The sequence below is a fragment of the Balaenoptera musculus genome, chromosome 2, assembly GCF_009873245.2.
Source record: "Balaenoptera musculus isolate JJ_BM4_2016_0621 chromosome 2, mBalMus1.pri.v3, whole genome shotgun sequence".
Lineage (NCBI taxonomy): Eukaryota > Metazoa > Chordata > Mammalia > Artiodactyla > Balaenopteridae > Balaenoptera > Balaenoptera musculus.
Window position 1 is genome coordinate 37,115,672 of NC_045786.1, and position 18,057 is coordinate 37,133,728.

The window sequence follows — 18,057 nt, forward strand, 5'->3', positions numbered from 1 at the left end:
GTGTCTGCGGGATTCACAGGTTTAAAATGTCCATTACACGGCTGAAAATAATGAGTTGAGGCTTCTAGAAAGTCTGGTCTGAGATATATTTTTAAGGCTCTTCAGCAGTTTAAGGTGAGCGTGGATAAAGATATTCAGAAAGAGTGGGCGAAGAAAAAACGGAAGACGGCTGAGGACAGAATTCCATTGAGTACCAATATTTTAAGGGCAGGCCACAAGTTGCAAGGGGAAGACGCATCCCTAAAAGGGGCAAAGAGTCCTCTAAAAAGAAGAACTTGCAAAGAATAGTGGCAAGGAATCTAAGGGAAGGAAGTTTGGATAAACACAATTCTCCTGCTTTAGCATATCCACTTCTCAAATGCTAGAGGGGTTAAGCAGTTCAACTCTGGCGACTGCTGGCGAATCTGGGAGAAGGCTGAGTCCAGACTGCCAGGCTGTGCGGCCCCTTACGGGAGTTTGGGTCCTGTATGTGTCCGCAAGAACACACTGGGCCACTTCAAAAGAGGCCTTCCTTGAGCCCTTTGGTGCAGAAGAGTTTGGCTAGGCAGGCAGGGTAAGTGAAAGTGCCCACGTTTTTTATTTCAAGCTACGGACACTGGCGGCCTTTGGGAAGAGGTGCAGATAGGACGGCGACCGGCGAGGGCAAGGATCCAGGGCCGGGGCGGGTCTTCTCCATCGGGCGGCGCTGACAGCGAGCACGACTGGCGGGCAGACTCCGCCTTCCTTCTTCCGCCTCCTGAGGGCGTTGCGGGAGCAGGGCGGGGCTAGGGGCGGGGTCGGGAGGCTCAGGCCCCGCCTCCTTCCTTCCGCTGCGGTCGGCGCGGCAGGGCGGGGCCGCTGGGGTGGGGTCTGCGGGTGGGGCCTGCGGCGCGGGGCGGGGCCACAGGGACCGGGGCAGCTCGCGCAGTCTGCAGGAGCTGCAGCCGCCGCCGCCCGCTCCTCCAAGGTTTTGCGGCTTCCTGAGCTGAGACCCGGGCTCGGCCGCCATGTCCGCAGCGGACGAGGTTGACGGACTGGGTGTGGCTCGGCCACACTATGGCTGTGAGTGTGGGCTCCGCGGCGCTGGGGTCTCGGGGCGGGCTCGCTGCCTCTGAGGCGCCGTTTTCCCGGGGGCTCGCTGGGCGGGTGGGGCAGGGCGGCTGTGGGCCGCGCGGACCCGGAAGAGCCGGTGCGGCGAGGTGGCGGGCGGCGAGGCCCGCAGCCCGCGCCCTCTTGGTCTCCGAGGCGGCGGGGAGGACCCAGGCGGCCTCCCCGCCTTGTCCCGGGAGCGGTGGCTGGAGGGCCCCACCCAGCGCCTCCCGACTCCCAGCTCGACCGAGATTGGGGAGATGGCCTAGGGTGAGGTGGCAGGAGGACGGTGCAGGGCGTGTCCCGGGGACCGGAGACCCGAGACGCGGGCTCTGCTCGGGCTTCCTGGGAAGGTGCTGCCCGAGTGCTGCCTGCGAGGTAGACCCAGGGTCCAGACCTCCCCGACCCCAGACTAGCTGAGAGGTGCGGCCCTGGACAAGTCACTTCAGCTTTCTCGGGCTTAGTTCCCTCGTCAGGATCTCAAAAGAGAGAAAAAAAAAAAAAAAAAAAAAAAACCCAAACCTCTGACTTCCTCATTTTCCGAACCTCATTTTCTGTCCCTGTCCTGGGACATCACTGAACTGCAGGCGGGATAGTTACCACTGGCCAAAGGAGAGTCCTTTAGAGTCTTGAGGTTTTCCATTTTATTTTATATTCTTGCGAATAATGTTATGTTTTAGGATAATTTCACTGAGCAGTTACATGGGAGGTATTGTGTCACGTTTGTGACATTAAAGATTAGTAAGAGCAGGTCCCGCTTTCAAAGAACGTTTTAATCAGAGAGGCGGGCAGGTGTATTATCTAATGATAATAAGGAGGGATAGAAATAAAGATGCCATGTGAAGTAACTAGGCTTAAACAGTAATGTGGGTGAGGAGGAGGGGCTTGGGGAAGGCAGTAGGAACACAGGACATTTGATCAGAGCCTTGCAGGATGCTGTGTAGTTTGACAGGGCAGGGTGGGGCAGGAGACAGGACGTGGAGAGGAAGAGCAGGAACTAAGGTATTGAAGAGTAGAAGAGCGCTGTGTGTGTTGGGAACTGAGTGGTGTGGAGTGCACAGTGGTGGGAGGGAGAGGAGGGAGAGGGAGAAGAGTTACCAAAAGTAGTTGGGGCTAAATTGGGAAAGGCATTGAATGCCAACCCCAGGAGTTAGGAATTTATTCCATATCCTGGGTGCCCATTAAAGGAAGCAGATTGCTTTGAAGTTAATCTTATAGGCTCTTGAGACAGACTGCCTGGGGTTGAATCCAGGCCCCACCATTTATTTATTAGCCGTGGGACAAAGGTCAACCAGCCTCAGTTTCTTCATTTGTAAAACGGGAGTGATAATCACAGGATTGTTGTGGGACTTCCATGAAAGAATGCATGTAAAATGCATAGTACAGTTGCTGCCACTTAGTTCTCAATGACTGCTGGCTTTAGTGATTCATAAAAGAGTGGGAAAAAAAAGACCATGAACAGCTCTGCATTTAGAGAGAGTCTGGCAGATAGACCAGCACAAATTTGGACCAGAATCTCAAGTCAGTATTTTTCAAGTCACACTGAAATTTAGTACATGTTCATAATATTGTACTTTTAAACAAAGATTAGGATAAATATAGTTGAAACCCCATGGTTCCTGTCTTAGGAAAGTAATTGTATTGATAGTACCTCCGGCTGTCCACACGTTACCCTGACTCTCTAGGTGACTAGCAGGAATTTGATGCTATGGCATTCTTTTATCGCTCAGGAAGGGTACAGATTCTTGCGCTTATATTCTTTCTTTCATGTTTTAGCGGTCCTGGATAATGAGAGACTTACTGCAGAGGAGATGGATGAAAGGAGACGTCAGAATGTGGCTTATGAGTACCTTTGTCATTTGGAAGAAGCAAAGAGGTAAAGGTTGGCTGGAGAGAAGATTGGGAGAAGGGAGCTGATCTGGTGTGAACAAAGATAAAGATCTCTGAGTGTGTTGTAGGTGTGACTGTGAGAGGCAGGTAGTTTGAAGGAATAAGTAAGTATAGGTAGGATATTTTTTTCATGGGAGCAAGTAGCCTTGATGGCAGTTTATCATGAAACAGTCTGATGGACACCTACGTATACTGAAAAATTTCCAGATTTGTGTTGTTCAGTTTTATGCTTATGGTGCATGTTTTGGGCACAGCCAGCTATAGGGAAGAAAAACAATTTTAAGGTTTGACGTTTTTGGCCTTAATGTTTCACCGGTTCTTCACTGGTTTTGATTTATATATGAATTGGGTCCATTCTCCTCTTGGTAGTACTCTGGGTATGGATCCATCCATTTGGCAATATTCAAAGTCTGTTTACCAAAGGCAGTGTCCTCTGCATTCTTTGTGAAGTGAATGTACAACTGCTGTTTTCTTTTTTCAGATGCTCTAAGACCTTGTGGTCTTAGAGTGTCGATTTGCTATCAGTAGTTCATTTCTTTTGTTCTGGTGCTTGTGTTTTTTTGCAAAGTCCCAGGGTAGATAGATGTAATTACAGATCATGTATCCTATAAGTGAGCTTTGGTGGAAAAGGCCAGCAAGGGATAATGAGAGGTTTTGTGGTTAAAGTCTAATGAAAATCAAGGATGTTTCAAATGGTGCTAATAAACAAGACTGTTTTTTGTCTTGTTTTGTCTTTTAAACGCTACAGGAAAGTCCAGAGAGCAATACAATAAACATCCATGTATTCCAAAACTAGCAAATGTTAGCCCTTCAGATTTTTTCCCTTTTCTCTCAAAAGACACAGTTGGAGTCCCCTTTGTGCACCTCCCTGGTCTCATTCTCCTTTCCATTCCTGGGGCTACCACTAACATGCATTTGGTGCATCTTCTTGAATCTGGGCTTCTTTTCTGAGCTAAAAGTCCTTCCATTAGATTGGGGGAGGGTTGTGAGGGGATTAGTGATGATTTAGGTGGAGAGAATGGTAATAACACTTGTTTTTCTAAATGGAAGGTTATACCGAAGGAGGTGAATGTGTTAGTAGAAAGGGGGATGTTTCTCATACAAAGTTTGTAAGGATCCTGTGAACAAAAATATTATGTCCTCTGCTACTTAAGTTATGGACTAGATCTAGTTTTGGAAGATAAACAATTTGAAAGCTGTAGCTGGTATGAGAGACCATCTTGGGCTCTGTGAAGTCTTGGTGTCTTTGTTGGGGTGACCTAGGGGTGAGAGAAAAGGGCTTCAACCTACCTTCCTCCCCCCGTCAAAAGCTTTTCTGCTTTTAATATTGGGTTTCCGCAGTAAAATTCCCTTTTTTAAAAAGGGTATCTTGGCTAACATCCCCTTGCTACCACTAATCCAGTTTCACTATTATTATTATTATTATGATTATTTTTAATTTGGCCACTCCACGCGGCTTGTGGGATCTTAGTTCCCTGACCAGAGATCAAGCCTATGCACTCGGTAGTGTGAAAGCACAGAGTCCTAACCATTGGACCACCAGGGAATTCCCCAGTTCCACTACTAATCTAGTTCAGCCATCTCATTTCAGCGACGAAACTGAGGCCTGAATGTCCACGGTCTACTTGTAGTTTTCTTGATTGAAGAATAGTTTTCATCATTTTATAGAATGATTTTTAACCAGGTGTGTACCTTAGAATCATCTGGGGAACTTTAAAAAAAAAAAAAGGCTACCTGGGCCTTACCACAGGGATTCTGGTTCAGTAGATCTAGGCTGGAAGGTCCAGATACCTGTATATTTTAAATGCTTCTAGTGGTTCTGATGGTCCCCCCGAGTAGAGAAACGAGACTGAAAACATTTTAGAACTCTACCTTATGCTAGGTTATGATAGCCTGGATAGGATGATGTCCTTTATCACATTTCCTTCTTCAAGCGCTGCACTACAAGGGCACTTCATTTCCGTCTACTCCAGAGCATATTCTTTTCTGTCAGGTGTTTTTTTCCCAGAATAGAAGAATGTCCCATTTCCATTAAAATCCTTCCAGTGACCATGATCCCCTGGGACGTTTTTTAGTTGGGTGCTTCTGCATACTTAGGAAGTAACTAAGGCAGTGAGACATTTGTGATAGTCTTTATTTTCCATGCTTTTGGTTATAAGGGTGAGCATAATAGCAGCATATTGTCCTTGTACACTCTGCACTTTGGCCTCGCATCGAGGAAATGTGCCTGGTTTATTTTATGGAGGCAATCATATAAAATCTGGGTGCAGTGATTTTTTTGTTTTTGTTTAAAGCTTTGATTAGAAAATCAACTTTGGAAGCACCTATTTAGACTTTACAACTAGACAGGGCTAGGAAAAGAAGCCCGGGAATGTCATACTGAAAAAAGAGGACTGGGGTCCCTCCTGGCCACCTGATGTGGCTGCTGCCACCCCTAAAAAGTGTTCAAGGTGCACCGCAGACAAATCACATGCTCTTCCTTATTAGCTGCGACTTCAGCTCCCAGTTGTGTCTTCTACCCTGGTGAGCTGGGTTGTACCTTGTGTGCTTCTGGGGCCCCTCTTTACCCTCTAGCACAAGTCCGTTTTGCCTTTTTGGATTGGCCCCATCCTGTTTCCTTCATAACCTCCACCCCTCCCAAGTTGGAGGAGTCCCAAGGTCTGGAATTTACACCCACTCCAAGGCCAGGAAGAAAGATCGCAGAGATCCAAGGGAGAAAAGGTTCCCCTCTTTAGTTCTATTTATAATACTGCTACTCCTCCCACTCAAAGCTCCACCTTATAGCACAGTGGCCCCATTGTGTATCCTAGGGCACTCCGTTTTCTTCTGTACCTGTTAACAGCTTTTTTGTGGGAAGAGAGGAGAGTGTGTAGAGAGGGAGAGCATATAAATGTGTGCAGACAGGGAGTATAAGTAAGAGTGTATGTAGAGAAATGAGAATGTGTTGTGAATTTGTGTTTCCCTAAGAGGTTAAGCGGGAAAATTTAGGAGTGATTCTATAAAAGTATGCACTTTGGGAATGCTTGCAAAATAGAAAATATAGAGATTCTGCTTTTCTTTATTGTTTGGAGAGTAGTTTAAATATGGAAATTAAGTTATTGGTCTAATGAAATATCATCTAAGGATTCAGGGTTTTATGCTAAGGGCTGCAGAGCAGACCAAGGACTTTATAAAGCAAGACATCTTAAATTATGTATTTATGCTTAAATGTGGGTTTAGTTTTATCCTTTTGCTTGTTCTGATTGGGCTTTACATTTGTTTTGGCTCAGGAGCAGTTGTATAGTAGAGGTAAATAGCATTTTCACTCAATTGAAAGAGGTGAGGTTTAAATATGTGAGATATGGTAGGTGCTCAGGTCTTGGACAGGAAGAAATAATAGAAAGATCAGGGACTTCCCTGGTGGCACAGTGGTTAAGAATCCTCCTGCCGGGCTTCCCTGGTGGCGCAGGGGTTGAGAATCTGCCTGCTAATGCAGGGGACACGGGTTCGAGCCCTGGTCTGGGAGGATCCCACATGCCGCGGAGGAGCTAGGCCCGTGAGCCACAACTACTGAGCCTGTGCGTCTGGAGCCTGTGCTCCGCAACAAGAGAGGCCGCGACAGTGAGAGGCCCGCGCACCGCGATGAAGAGTGGCCCCCGCTTGCCGCAACTAAAGAAAGCCCTAGCACAGAAACGAAGACCCAACATAGCAATCAATCAATCAATCAATCAATCTTTAAACAAACAAACAAACAAAGAAACAAAAAAAAGAATCCTCCTGCCAATGCAGGGGACACGGGTTCGAACCCTGGTCCGGGAAGATCCCACATGCCGTGGAGCAACTGAGCCCATGGGCCACAGCTACTGAGCCTGCGCTCTAGAGCCCGCGAGCCACCACTGCTGAAACCCATGCGCCTAGAGCCCATGCTCCCCAACAAGAGAAGCCACTGCAATGAGAAGCCCGCGCATCGCAACGAAGAGTAGCCCCCGCTTGCTGCAACTAGAGAAAGCCCGGAAACAGCAACAAAGAACCAACACAACCAAAAATAAATAAGTAAAGAAAGAAAGAAAAGAAAAAAAGAAAGAAGGTTCAGGTGAAAAGAACCAAGAAGAGAACATAACAGTCAGGGCAGAAGAGGGCAGTCTGCAGAGGAGGAGAATGTATGAGTAGTACTAGAAATGGGAGAAAATTGAGTTAGGTTAAAGGTCACAGGAGGAAGGTTAATTCCAGCACTCCCCGAGTTTAACAATTTAGGATTCCTTCTTTCAGAGGCTTGCTGGTATGCCCTTTTGAGCCTGTCATGGGCCACCTTCCTCCTGCTCAGTGTCCATACCCCAGCTCACGGGCAGGGCACACCCCTCCCCCCACAAGGGGTGGAAAGTGAAGGCTGTGGCTGGCTGGAGGCTGTCAAAAACCATGTGATGTTAAAAAGAGCTTAACACTAAGTAGAGGCACTTTACCTTCTGTAATTTAGGGGAATTGAAAAAGTATCTTGGAAAGAAATCAGCTCTTGAGAACAAATTCTCTTTTGTGCGTATGTCTTTGTTGTTGGCATCGAACATTTTCCAGGATGGGCTCATCAGATCTCCTCTCCTCTAAGTGAAATCAGAATTCCAGTAACATCTGGATATATCTAGGCTGGCACACTGTGATCATGAAAAGAGAAATTAAAGACGTTTAACTAGAAGCTTGCGCACCAGCTTCTAGAATTCTCAAATGAAGGAATATCACTAAGAGATTGAGGAGAATCATTTTTAGATTGACCCAAGCTTTCCTTTTGCAAATGAGAAAACTAATCGCTTCATGAGACCCAGTATGATTAAGGGGCCACAAAAAACGTAGCTTTTTAATGGTACTTTGGGACTACAAGCTGGATGCATTCATGTATTTATGATTATCAAGGAGAAGTATGGGATGGGATTTATTCTTAACTCTTAAAATGGTGACATAGATGAAAATCTTTTTTTTTTTTTGAATTTTTGAATTTTATTTAATTTATTTTTTTATACAGCAGGTTCTTATTAGTCATCCATCTTATACACATCAGTGTATACATGTCAATCCCAATCTCCCAATACATCACACCACCACCACCACCCCCTGCCGCTTTGCCCCCTTGGTGTCCATACGTTTGTTCTCTACATCTGTGTCTCAATTTCTGCCCTGCAAACCGGTTCATCTGTACCATTTTTCTAGGTTCCACATATATGCGTTAATATACGATATTTGTTTTTCTCTTTCTTACTTACTTGACTCTGTATGACAGTATCTAGATCCATCCACGTTTCTACAAATGACCCAATTTCGTTCCTTCTTATGGCTGAGTAATATTCCATTGTATATCTGTACCACATCTTCTTTATCCATTTATCTTTATCCATTCGTCTGTCGATGGGCATTTAGGTTGCTTCCTGGCTATTGTAAATAGTGCTGCAATGAACATTAGGGTGCATGTGTCTTTTTGAATTACAGTTTTCTCTGGGTATATGCCCAGTAGTGGGATTGCTGGGTCGTATGGTAGTTCTATTTTTAGTTTTTTCGGGAACCTCCATACTGTTCTCCATAGCGGCTGTATCAATTTACATTCCCACCAACAGTGCAAGAGGGTTCCCTTTTCTCCACACCCTCTCCAGCATTTGTTGTTTGTAGATTTTCTGATGATGCCCATTCTAACTGGTGTGAGGTGATACCTCATTGTAGTTTTGATTTGCATTTCTCTAATAATTAGTGATGTTGAGCAGCTTTTCATGTGCTTCTTGGCCATCTGTATGTCTTCTTTGGAGAAATGTCTATTTAGGTCTTCTGCCCATTTTTTGATTGGGTTGTTTGTTTTTTTAATATTGAGCTGAATGAGCTGTTTATATATTTTGGAGATTAATCCTTTGTCCATTGATTTGTTTGCAAATATTTTCTCCCATTCTGAGGGTTGTCTTTTCGTCTTGTTTATGGTTTCCTTTGCTGTGCAAAAGCTTTTAAGTTTCATTAGGTCCCATTTGTTTATTTTTGTTTTTATTTCCCTTACTCTAGGAGGTGGATCAAAAAAGATCTTACTGTGATTTATGTCAAAGACTGTTCTTCCTATGTTTTCCTCTAAGAGTTTTATAGTGTCTGGTCTTACATTTAGGTCTCTAATCCATTTTGAGTTTATTTTTGTGTATGGTGTTAGGGAGTGTTCTAATTTCATTCTTTTACATGTAGCTGTCCAGTTTTCCCAGCACCACTTATTGAAGATACTGTCTTCTCTCCATTGTATATCCTTGCCTCCTTTGTCATAGATTAGTTGACCATAGGTGCCTGGGTTTATCTCTGGGCTTTCTATCTTGTTCCATTGATCTATGTTTCTGTTTTTGTGCCAGTACCGTATTGTCTTGATTACTGTAGCTTTGTAGTATAGTCTGAAGTCAGGGAGTCTGATTCCTCCAGCTCCATTTTTTCCCTCAAGACTACTTTGGCTATTCGGGGTCTTTTGTGTCTCCATACAAATGTTAAGATTTTTTGTTCTAGTACTGTAAAAAATGCCATTGGTAATTTGATAGGGATTGCATTGAATCTGTAGATTGCTTTGGGTAATATAGTCATTTTTACAATATTGATTCTTCCAATCCAAGAACATGGCATATCTCTCCATCTGTTGGTATCATCTTTAATTTCTTTCATCAGTGTCTTATAGTTTTCTGCATACAGGTCTTTTGTCTCCCTAGGTAGGTTTCTTCCTAGGTATTTTATTCTTTTTGTTGCAATGGTAAATGGGAGTGTTTCCTTAATTTCTCATTCAGATTTTTCATCATTAGTGTATAGGAATGCAAGAGATTTCTGTGCATTAATTTTGTATCCTGCAACTTTACCAAATTCATTGATTAGCTCTAATAGTTTTCTGGTGGCATCTTTAAGATTCTCTATTATAGTATCATGTCGTCTGCAAACAGTGACAGTTTTACTTCTTCTTTTCCAATTTGTATTCCTTTTATTTCTTTTTCTTCTTTGATTGCCATGGCTAGGACTTCCAAAACTATGTTGAATAATAGAAAATCTCTTTTTTGTGAAACTTAGTGCAACTGCCTTGGACTGGGTCTATGGTAAGAAGTGGGTTGTCTTTAAAAGTGATAAAAGTGATTCAAACCAAGAGTGCTTTTTCATATTATTACAATGTTACAAATGGGAGGATATGTTCCTAGCAGCCAGGAAAAGTGACTCTACAGTGTAGCTGAGACACTTAGCAAAATTTACAGTTGAGAAATGTGGGCAGTTTCTGGTATATATTAGGCAGTCAACTAGTTAGTAGCTGCTGTGATAACTAAGAAAAGTCATATTACTGTAATCTCATAACACTTATAATGAAGTCAAACAAATTTTAAAAGCCTGAATAAAATGTCTTTGAAAGTCTTGACTTTTGAGATACACAAGGTGAAAAGAACGAGGACTTTCAGTTTTGGCAGGTGTAAGTTCTGATTCTGGTTTTGCAAGTTACTTAACCTAGGGAGTAGAGCCTAAGTTTGTACTTTGCAGAATGGAGATACTGTGCATCTTAGGGAGTTGCTGTGGGGATTAAGTGCCTGGCACAGTGTCTGAAATACAGTAGGCACTCGATAAATGTATTCTTTATCCTGGTCCTTGGGGCAAAAGCAGATTTAATATGAAGATGAAGAGGCATTCATAAACTTTTCTGGGGAATTTTCTGGGCACTTTCAAGGTTCTAAATGTTGGTAGCTCTTAGTTTTTTCACTTCATACTTAAGCTGTTGTCTGAAAGGAAACACCAGAAACAGAGGATACCTCTAGGGATTGGAGGGTATGAGAAGACTTTTCCTTTTTACTTAATGCTTTTCCATATATTTAAAATGCTTTTTACAATGATCATGAATTTTATAATAAAAAAGGAATGGAATAAGAAAAAGGAAAAACTGTCTGAGTATATAATTTTTAGTTAGTGATAATCATGAATTTAGATTTTTAAATTGCTGTATTGTCATCTTAATTACTATTTTCAATGGATACATAATGTCCATACTTTATTTAGGCTTATTCCAAAAGTTGTATTGCTTTGATTTCTGGAATGAGTAAACATTTCCCCATATATTTGTGTACCATCTTTATTTTATGCAAGTTGTTGATGACATTTGTCTGTCGTCTAGGGTCATGATGTTGACTTTCGCGAGCTCTCTTGTAATATGGGTGTCAACCTGTGGTATTGCTACAAACATTTTCTCTTGATTTTCCATTTTATTCTTTCACTGTATGGAAGTTTAAAATTTTATGCAGTTCAAGTGTTAATCTTTCTCTTTGTAATTTCTTCTATCTATCTAGATAGTTTAATTTATGTAAGGCCTTGCTAAAATTTGAAGTTTTATATTCTGTTAACTTTCCTATGATATAGTTATTTAATTTTTTAAGCATCTAAGTCTTTAAATTTCATGGTGTTTCTAAATTATTCTGATATTACTTAAAAATAATCTTTTACTACCTATTAGCAACTGACATCTAGTATGTCAAATATTAAATTACATAAAGTTCTGTTTCTAGACTTTTTATTCTTTTATGGTGAAATGTATGTCTTTATTTGGAGGGAGGTGGGGGGTAGGGAGTGCTGTACCACAAAGCCTGTGGGATCTTAGTTCCTGGACCAGGGATTGAACCTGGGCCCACGGCAATGAAAGCACTTAAAGCACTCTTAAAGCTTAGAGTCCCAAGCACTGGCCTACCGGGGAATTCCCTTCATTTTTCTTGAAGAAATGTGTGACTTCATTTTTTTGTACTTATTAATGAGAAACAACATCTGAAACTAGTTTGATTTTTAGCTCCATGAAAAGTAACATTTTTAAAATACTTTTTCACAATTTGAAACTTGTAAAAATTCTTATTTCTTAAAGTTTCCCCATGTTACATATTAGAGTTGATACCGGGTTAGTAATTTAGCCTGTACTGTGGAGACTCTTCTTGACTTATAACTTTTTTTTTTTAAGGGATTATTAATACTGCTTGACTTTTATTTACTTTTATTTTATTTTTTTGACATATCTTTTTTGTTTGTTTATTTTAGCTCTAGGAAATTGTTGTATCTTTAATAATTGGTTCTAATTCAGTAGTTCTGTCTTGGGGGTGCCTGTTGGTAGGTTAGATCTGCACAGTGTTTTATGACTGATCTTCATTTTGTTTAAGTCAGCTTTCTAGATATGTGTCCTACATATATATCTTCTGTTTGACTAACTTGATTTTCCTCTTTGGTTCTGTTAATGGTAGTTGCTTTGTCCTATTGCAGTTTTCATTTTGGACTATTAACTCCTTTTCCCTCTCTATTCTTGTTAATAGATCAAACGGCCTCTGATTAGCTCATGTAGAATAGTGTGACACATATAGTATCCTTTTCAGACGGAAAAAAGGAGCTTGTAGCCAAGAGAGTTGTTTACTTTACCAATTCCCCTTATTTTCATTAAGTCTTGGAGTGGATGTCACCATAGGAAATCGGTGTTAACTGGATTGTCCACCAGTCAAGGTTAGGAAAGTCTGGGTGGGCTAAGTGGACCATTAGTTTGACCTAATCTAGCATATATTTCTTCTAGTCTTAAATGTCAAAGCAACAATTTTTTATATATATTGATGTTGCTAATTGAAAAAACAGTAAAAATATATTTGAGGGCCTAAGTTGGCATTGTTCTAGGAATGTGATTTTTCTGGCTTTGCATGATGATCTGTCTCTGATTTCTGTATAATTCCTTCAGTTTCACAGTTTAGCAATGGGGATACCTTTTGGTAGCAGGACCTGTTTTGAACATTTTTAAGCCATGTGGTATTTGATGGACTCAGGGTTGTTTCCAATTGTGGCTGCTAAATAAACCCTTTCACAGGAAGTATTTATGTAAGAAAGTGCTAGTAGGCAAAGTGAGACCATCCGGAAGTGATTCATATGACTGGTGTTGTTTGTTTAATTTGGGACTTGGTTGCCTAGAGACCATATCTTTGAGCAAGCTGAGTGAAGTGCCCCATGAATGCAGAGGTCCCGTTGCCTACTTGATCAAATCACGACTGCTGTTTGATTTTTCTTCTGGCAGAGCTTCTGGTAATATCATTGATCCCTGTGCTTTGACAGTGTGAATCAAAAAATCTTAAACATATAAATGAAAGATCTGGTTAATGGTTTATGTTAAAGAGAAAGTCTACTTGCTTAAGTTTGAATGTTTAAAAGTTTTTTTTTCTTATAATTGTACGTTGGGAAGAATTATTTTTCAATAAGGTATTTTATTATATAAACCTCAATACTTCAAATACCTTTACACCAGCTAAGAGGAAGCAAAACAAAACAAAACCCCCAAAACCAAAAACTAACCCTGCGATTTGCAAGGACATCATGATATACAGTATTTCCTGTCTGACCCAAGGTCAATGTCCTTCCCTTCTCTCCTCCTTCATCATCATCAGTACCATTTATTGAGCACTTATCATGTGCTGGGCACTGTGCTAAGCACTTCCTATGCATTGTCTAATTAGCTATTCTTGAAGTCCCATGAGGTGCTTATTCTTATCTACATTTAACAGAAAAGAAAGCAAAGCTCAGAGAGATTGACTTGCCCATCTCTTAAGTGATAGATCCAGATTTCAGGCTTGGCAAAGACTCCAAAGCCTTTGCTCTTCCCTGGATCCGTCTGTCACTGCAGTACTACTTGTGCTTCTAAAAATAATAAACTACAGCAACAGTATCTACCAGTAATTAAACAGAATGATGATGTACTTTACATGCAACATTGTAGTAGATAGGCATTATTTTTATTTTAAAGAAGGAAAAAAATGAGTTAGTATCATGTGTTTCAAGGTCATGTAACTGTGGAATTCAAGCCCAGGTCTGTGTGACACCATCACTACTGCTGTCAACCTCTACAGGCACTAAAGGGACAGCATTTAAGTCCAAAATTAAGTCAGCTAGTTCCCAGACATTAAACAATTGCCTAGCTGTCAAGTGGGTGAGGGAATGTGAGCTGTTTCCTGCTTCTAATTGCAGTCTCTTTTACCTGCCACTCTGCCTATATGAGGGCAGTTCTCTGATTTGTCTCACGTATTTTTAAAAAAATATTTATTTATTATTTATTTGGTTGTGCTGGGTCTTAGTTGCGGCACGCGGGCTCCTTTAGTTGCGGCATGCAAACTCTTAGTTGTGGCATGCATGTGGGATCTAGTTCCCTGGCCAGGGATCAAACCTGGGCCCCCTGCATTGGGAGCGTCGAGTCCCAACCACTGTGCCACCAGGGAAGTCCCATGTCTCATGTATTTTTATATCTAACAAATTGTTGGACTCTGTCTTACACTTTTTATTATTCACTGCAGAGCTAAAGATAGTGATAGACATAAATAAGTAACAGTTAACTGATTGATGAAAAATTTGGGCATGAATGCTTACAAGAAATACAGTAAACATAAAGTCTAAGTGATTTTTATAGGTGTCTAGAAACATAACTGGTGTGTGATAAATGTGTATATTTAACTTTTTTGACGTAACTCCTGCTCACTAAGAGGTCTCCTGGAGTTGGATATGGATGCAGTAGAGGTTATATGGTTACATACAGTGTGACTCTGGGGGACTAGAGAGCGCCTGGTTGGTTTTCTTCTTTCTGGCACCTATTTTTGATTCAGCTTAGAAAGGCATTCCTTCTTCCCAATTGCTTGTTTTTTCAGTAGTGACCTCATGCAGACAGGAGTGGCATTGGAAATTGCCTTGGATTGTTTGGCAAGAATTGTATTTTTTGGTATTGTGGGTGGAGGAAAGGCCTGCCTCAAGGCCTCTATTTCTTCCTTATTCTGAATACCTTCCTGTTGACTCATTGGAAATCATAACAAAAAGCAGAAGGAGCATTGGAGAGGCAGCTGCCAGCCCAGGGCTTGGCTTCTGTTGGGGCAGATGTCTGCGGACTGAGAGAACTCTGGCTTTAAGAAAAATTGGGAGACTTTTGTAGTAGAAGGAAATACTATTGTTGTGATAGGTATTTATCCATAAGGTATAAAGCATCAGCCTGTTGCTAGGGGTCATTAATCAGCAACATAAAAAACTAAGAATATTTTCTAGAATAGGATTAATTAGTCTTCCTTTAAAATTGAAGCAGAGGAACTAAAGTGTAAAAAGAGGGAATGGGGCAAAATTAGAAATGGAAAAATTGAAAAGGGAAAATACCTATGATCATTAAAAATAGAAAAATGATATAAAAATAAAATTTAAGGGAATTCCTTGGTGGTCCAGTTGTTAGGACTCCAAGCTTTCACTGCCGAGGGTTTGGGCTCAATCCCTGGTCGGGGAACTAAGATCCCGCAAGCCGAGCGGCGTGGCTGAAAAAAAATTTTTTTAAATAGAAAAAGTCTCGTGGTATAGCAGATCATTTTATTACAAATAACATACATCTCAGATGACCTTTAAAACAGCTAAAAGGAGAAAAAAGTTACTTACCACTTACATGACTATTACAACAAAATGTTTTTCTGCCCTGAAGACATATTACTATGTCATTACTTTGGACAGTGCTTTTTAATGATTGCTAGTTTGAAGAGGTAGTGCTAGACAATGGCTTGACTTTGGGGGTCTTCCTTTAAAAACTTGAGAATTACCCACAAAAATGTGTTTTAGGTGGATTTGGTCTCAACTTTTAAAACTTTTTCTTAATCATTTAAAAATAGGTAATATATGGATATGACACTTAATTCAGAGGCTCTGCTAGGATATTCAGTAAAAAAAAAAAAAAGAAAGAAAAAAAAAAAGTCTCCCTAGTCCTGTTTCCCAGCCACCCAGATCTCCCCAGATGGAACCACTGTTATGATTGTATATCCTTCCAGAGTCTGTGCATCTAAATACAAATCCCTTTTGTTTCCTCGTATAGAAGTGATAGCACTATACATTCTGCTTTGCATCTTGTAATATATTCCACATGAATAGGTTATAGTGCTTCATTTTTTTTCCTTCACAGTTGCGTAGTTTTTTTTAGTGTATGGGTTTAACCCATCAGTGGACATTTCCCCCCCAGCTTTTTCTCTTATCAGTAGTGTTGTAGTTAGCAACTTTGTATGTCTGCTATCTTGCACTTGTGAGTATTGTAGGATAAATTTCTAAAAGTGGAATTTCTAAAAGTAGAATTTCTAAGTTAATGGGAGTATCTACATTTAGTTTTGATAAATATTGTCAGTTTGCTCTCTTCGAAGGTTGTACCAGTTTATATGTACATCAGTGATATATGAGAGGGCTGCTTTCCCTATGATTTCACTGACCTAGAGTATCATAAGTTTTTTTTTCATATTTATGAATTTCATAGGTGAAAATGGTATTTTAATTGTAGTTTCATTTTCAGATTATCTTACTCTGCATGCAGCCGAGCATCTTTGCATATGTTTAAAAACCATTTGTATTTCCTTTTCTGGCAACTGTTTTGGCAGAATCCTTTGCTCATTTTTCTGTTGTGTTATTGGTCTTACTGATGTAAGAGCTCTTTTTATACTGAGGAGATTGATCCTTTGGATTTATGTGTAGTAAATAATTATTCCAGCTTGTCTTTTAACTTTTGATTTTAAGGTGTTTAAAATAATTTAGAATTTTAAAACATATCTGATTTTACTAATCTTTTATTTTTATTTATTTATTTATTTTTATTGGAGTATAATTGCTTTACAATGTTGTGTTAGTTTCTGCTGTACAACGAAGTGAATCAGCTATATGTATACCTATATCCCCTCTCTCGGACCTCCCTCCCACTCCCCCATCCCACCTATCTAGGTTGTCACAGAGCACCAAGTTGAGCTCCCTGTGCTATACAGCAGGTTCTCACTAGCTATCTGTTTTACACATGGTAGTGTATTTATGTCAAACCTAATCTCCCAATTCGTCCCACCCTCCCGTTCCCCACCTGTGTCCACATGTCCGTTCTCTACATCTATGTCTCTATTCCTTTTATTTTTAGCTTTTGGGCTTTGTATCATTTTTAGAGAGTCCTTATCTATACTGAGATTATACAAAAACATTCCCCCAGGCTTTCTTCTAGTATTTTTAGGATGTAAAGAATTTTAACATTTGACCCTTTGATCCATTTGGAATTTATTTTGGTGTGAAGAGTGAGGTAGAGCTCCTGCTTTATTTTTTTTTCTCTAGTTGGTGATTGGATAGTATCTTAAATATTGAGCACCAGCAATGGCTCTCTTATGAAATGTGCTCTGGAATTTGCCAAACTCTCTGGTCTATGAACTGAGATTTAATTTTTTATTTTTATTTTTCAGAACAAGGCAGCTTAAACTTCTGAGATTTTTGAAACATACGGCTTAAATATTCTTTTAGAAAAATTAGCTAGAAGTTTCCAGAGTTCTTTCCTCCTCCCTCCCTCCCTTCCTTCCTTCTTCCCTCCCTCTCTCCCTCCCTCCCTGCCTCCCTCCCTCCCTCCTTCCCGCCCTTCCTTCCCTCCCTCCCTCCCTCCCTCCTTCCCTCCCTTCCTTCCCTTCCTTTCCTTCCTTCCCTTCCTTTTTGGCTGCCCTGAGCCTTAGCTGTGGCACCATGCGGCATCTCCGTTGAGGCATGCAGGATCTTTTTTTTTTTTTTTTTTTTGCGGCATGCATGCGGGATCTAGTTCCCTGATCAGGGATCAAACCCAGGCCCCCTGCATTGGGAGTATGGAGTCTTACCCACTGGACCACCAAGGAAGTCCCCAGAGTGCTTTCAAGCAAGTTGTATTATGTTTAAAAGATTAATAGTGTAATGAAGTTGGCATTGAGAAAACAGGTTTTGGATGAACAACTTTGACATATATACTGTGAAGAGCTGAATAGACTTGTCAAACTAACAATTTATTCTTTGTGTTAAAGGAGAGTATAGTTTTGAAGAACTTTTGAAAACTGTGTAGCTGACTTCTGTATCACTATTTTTTTTTAAAATAAATTTATTTATTTATTTATTTATTTTTGGCTGCATTGGGTCTTCGTTGCTGCACATGGGCTTTCTCTAGTTGCGGTGAACAGGGGCTACTCTTCCTTGCGTTGTGCAGGCTTCTCATTGCATGGCTTCTCTTGTTGCGGAGCATGGGCTCTAGGCGCACGGGCTTCAGTAGTTGTGGCTCGCAGGCTCTAGAGTGCAGGCTCAGTAGTTGTGGCTCATGGGCTTAGTTGCTCCATG

At 41.1% G+C, this 18,057-nt stretch overlaps 1 protein-coding gene across 1 annotated transcript in view; it reads left to right on the plus strand.

Moving 5' to 3' along the window:
* Window positions 1-882: 882 nt before the first annotated feature.
* IQGAP1 (IQ motif containing GTPase activating protein 1) overlaps window positions 883-18,057 on the plus strand; it is a 100,680-nt gene continuing 83,505 nt past the window's right edge. The window contains exons 1-2 of the mRNA XM_036841851.1: window positions 883-1,041; window positions 2,845-2,944. Of these exons, the coding sequence (XP_036697746.1) occupies window positions 987-1,041; window positions 2,845-2,944 (155 nt within the window). The 5' untranslated portion in view covers window positions 883-986. The remainder of the gene's footprint in view (window positions 1,042-2,844; window positions 2,945-18,057) is intronic.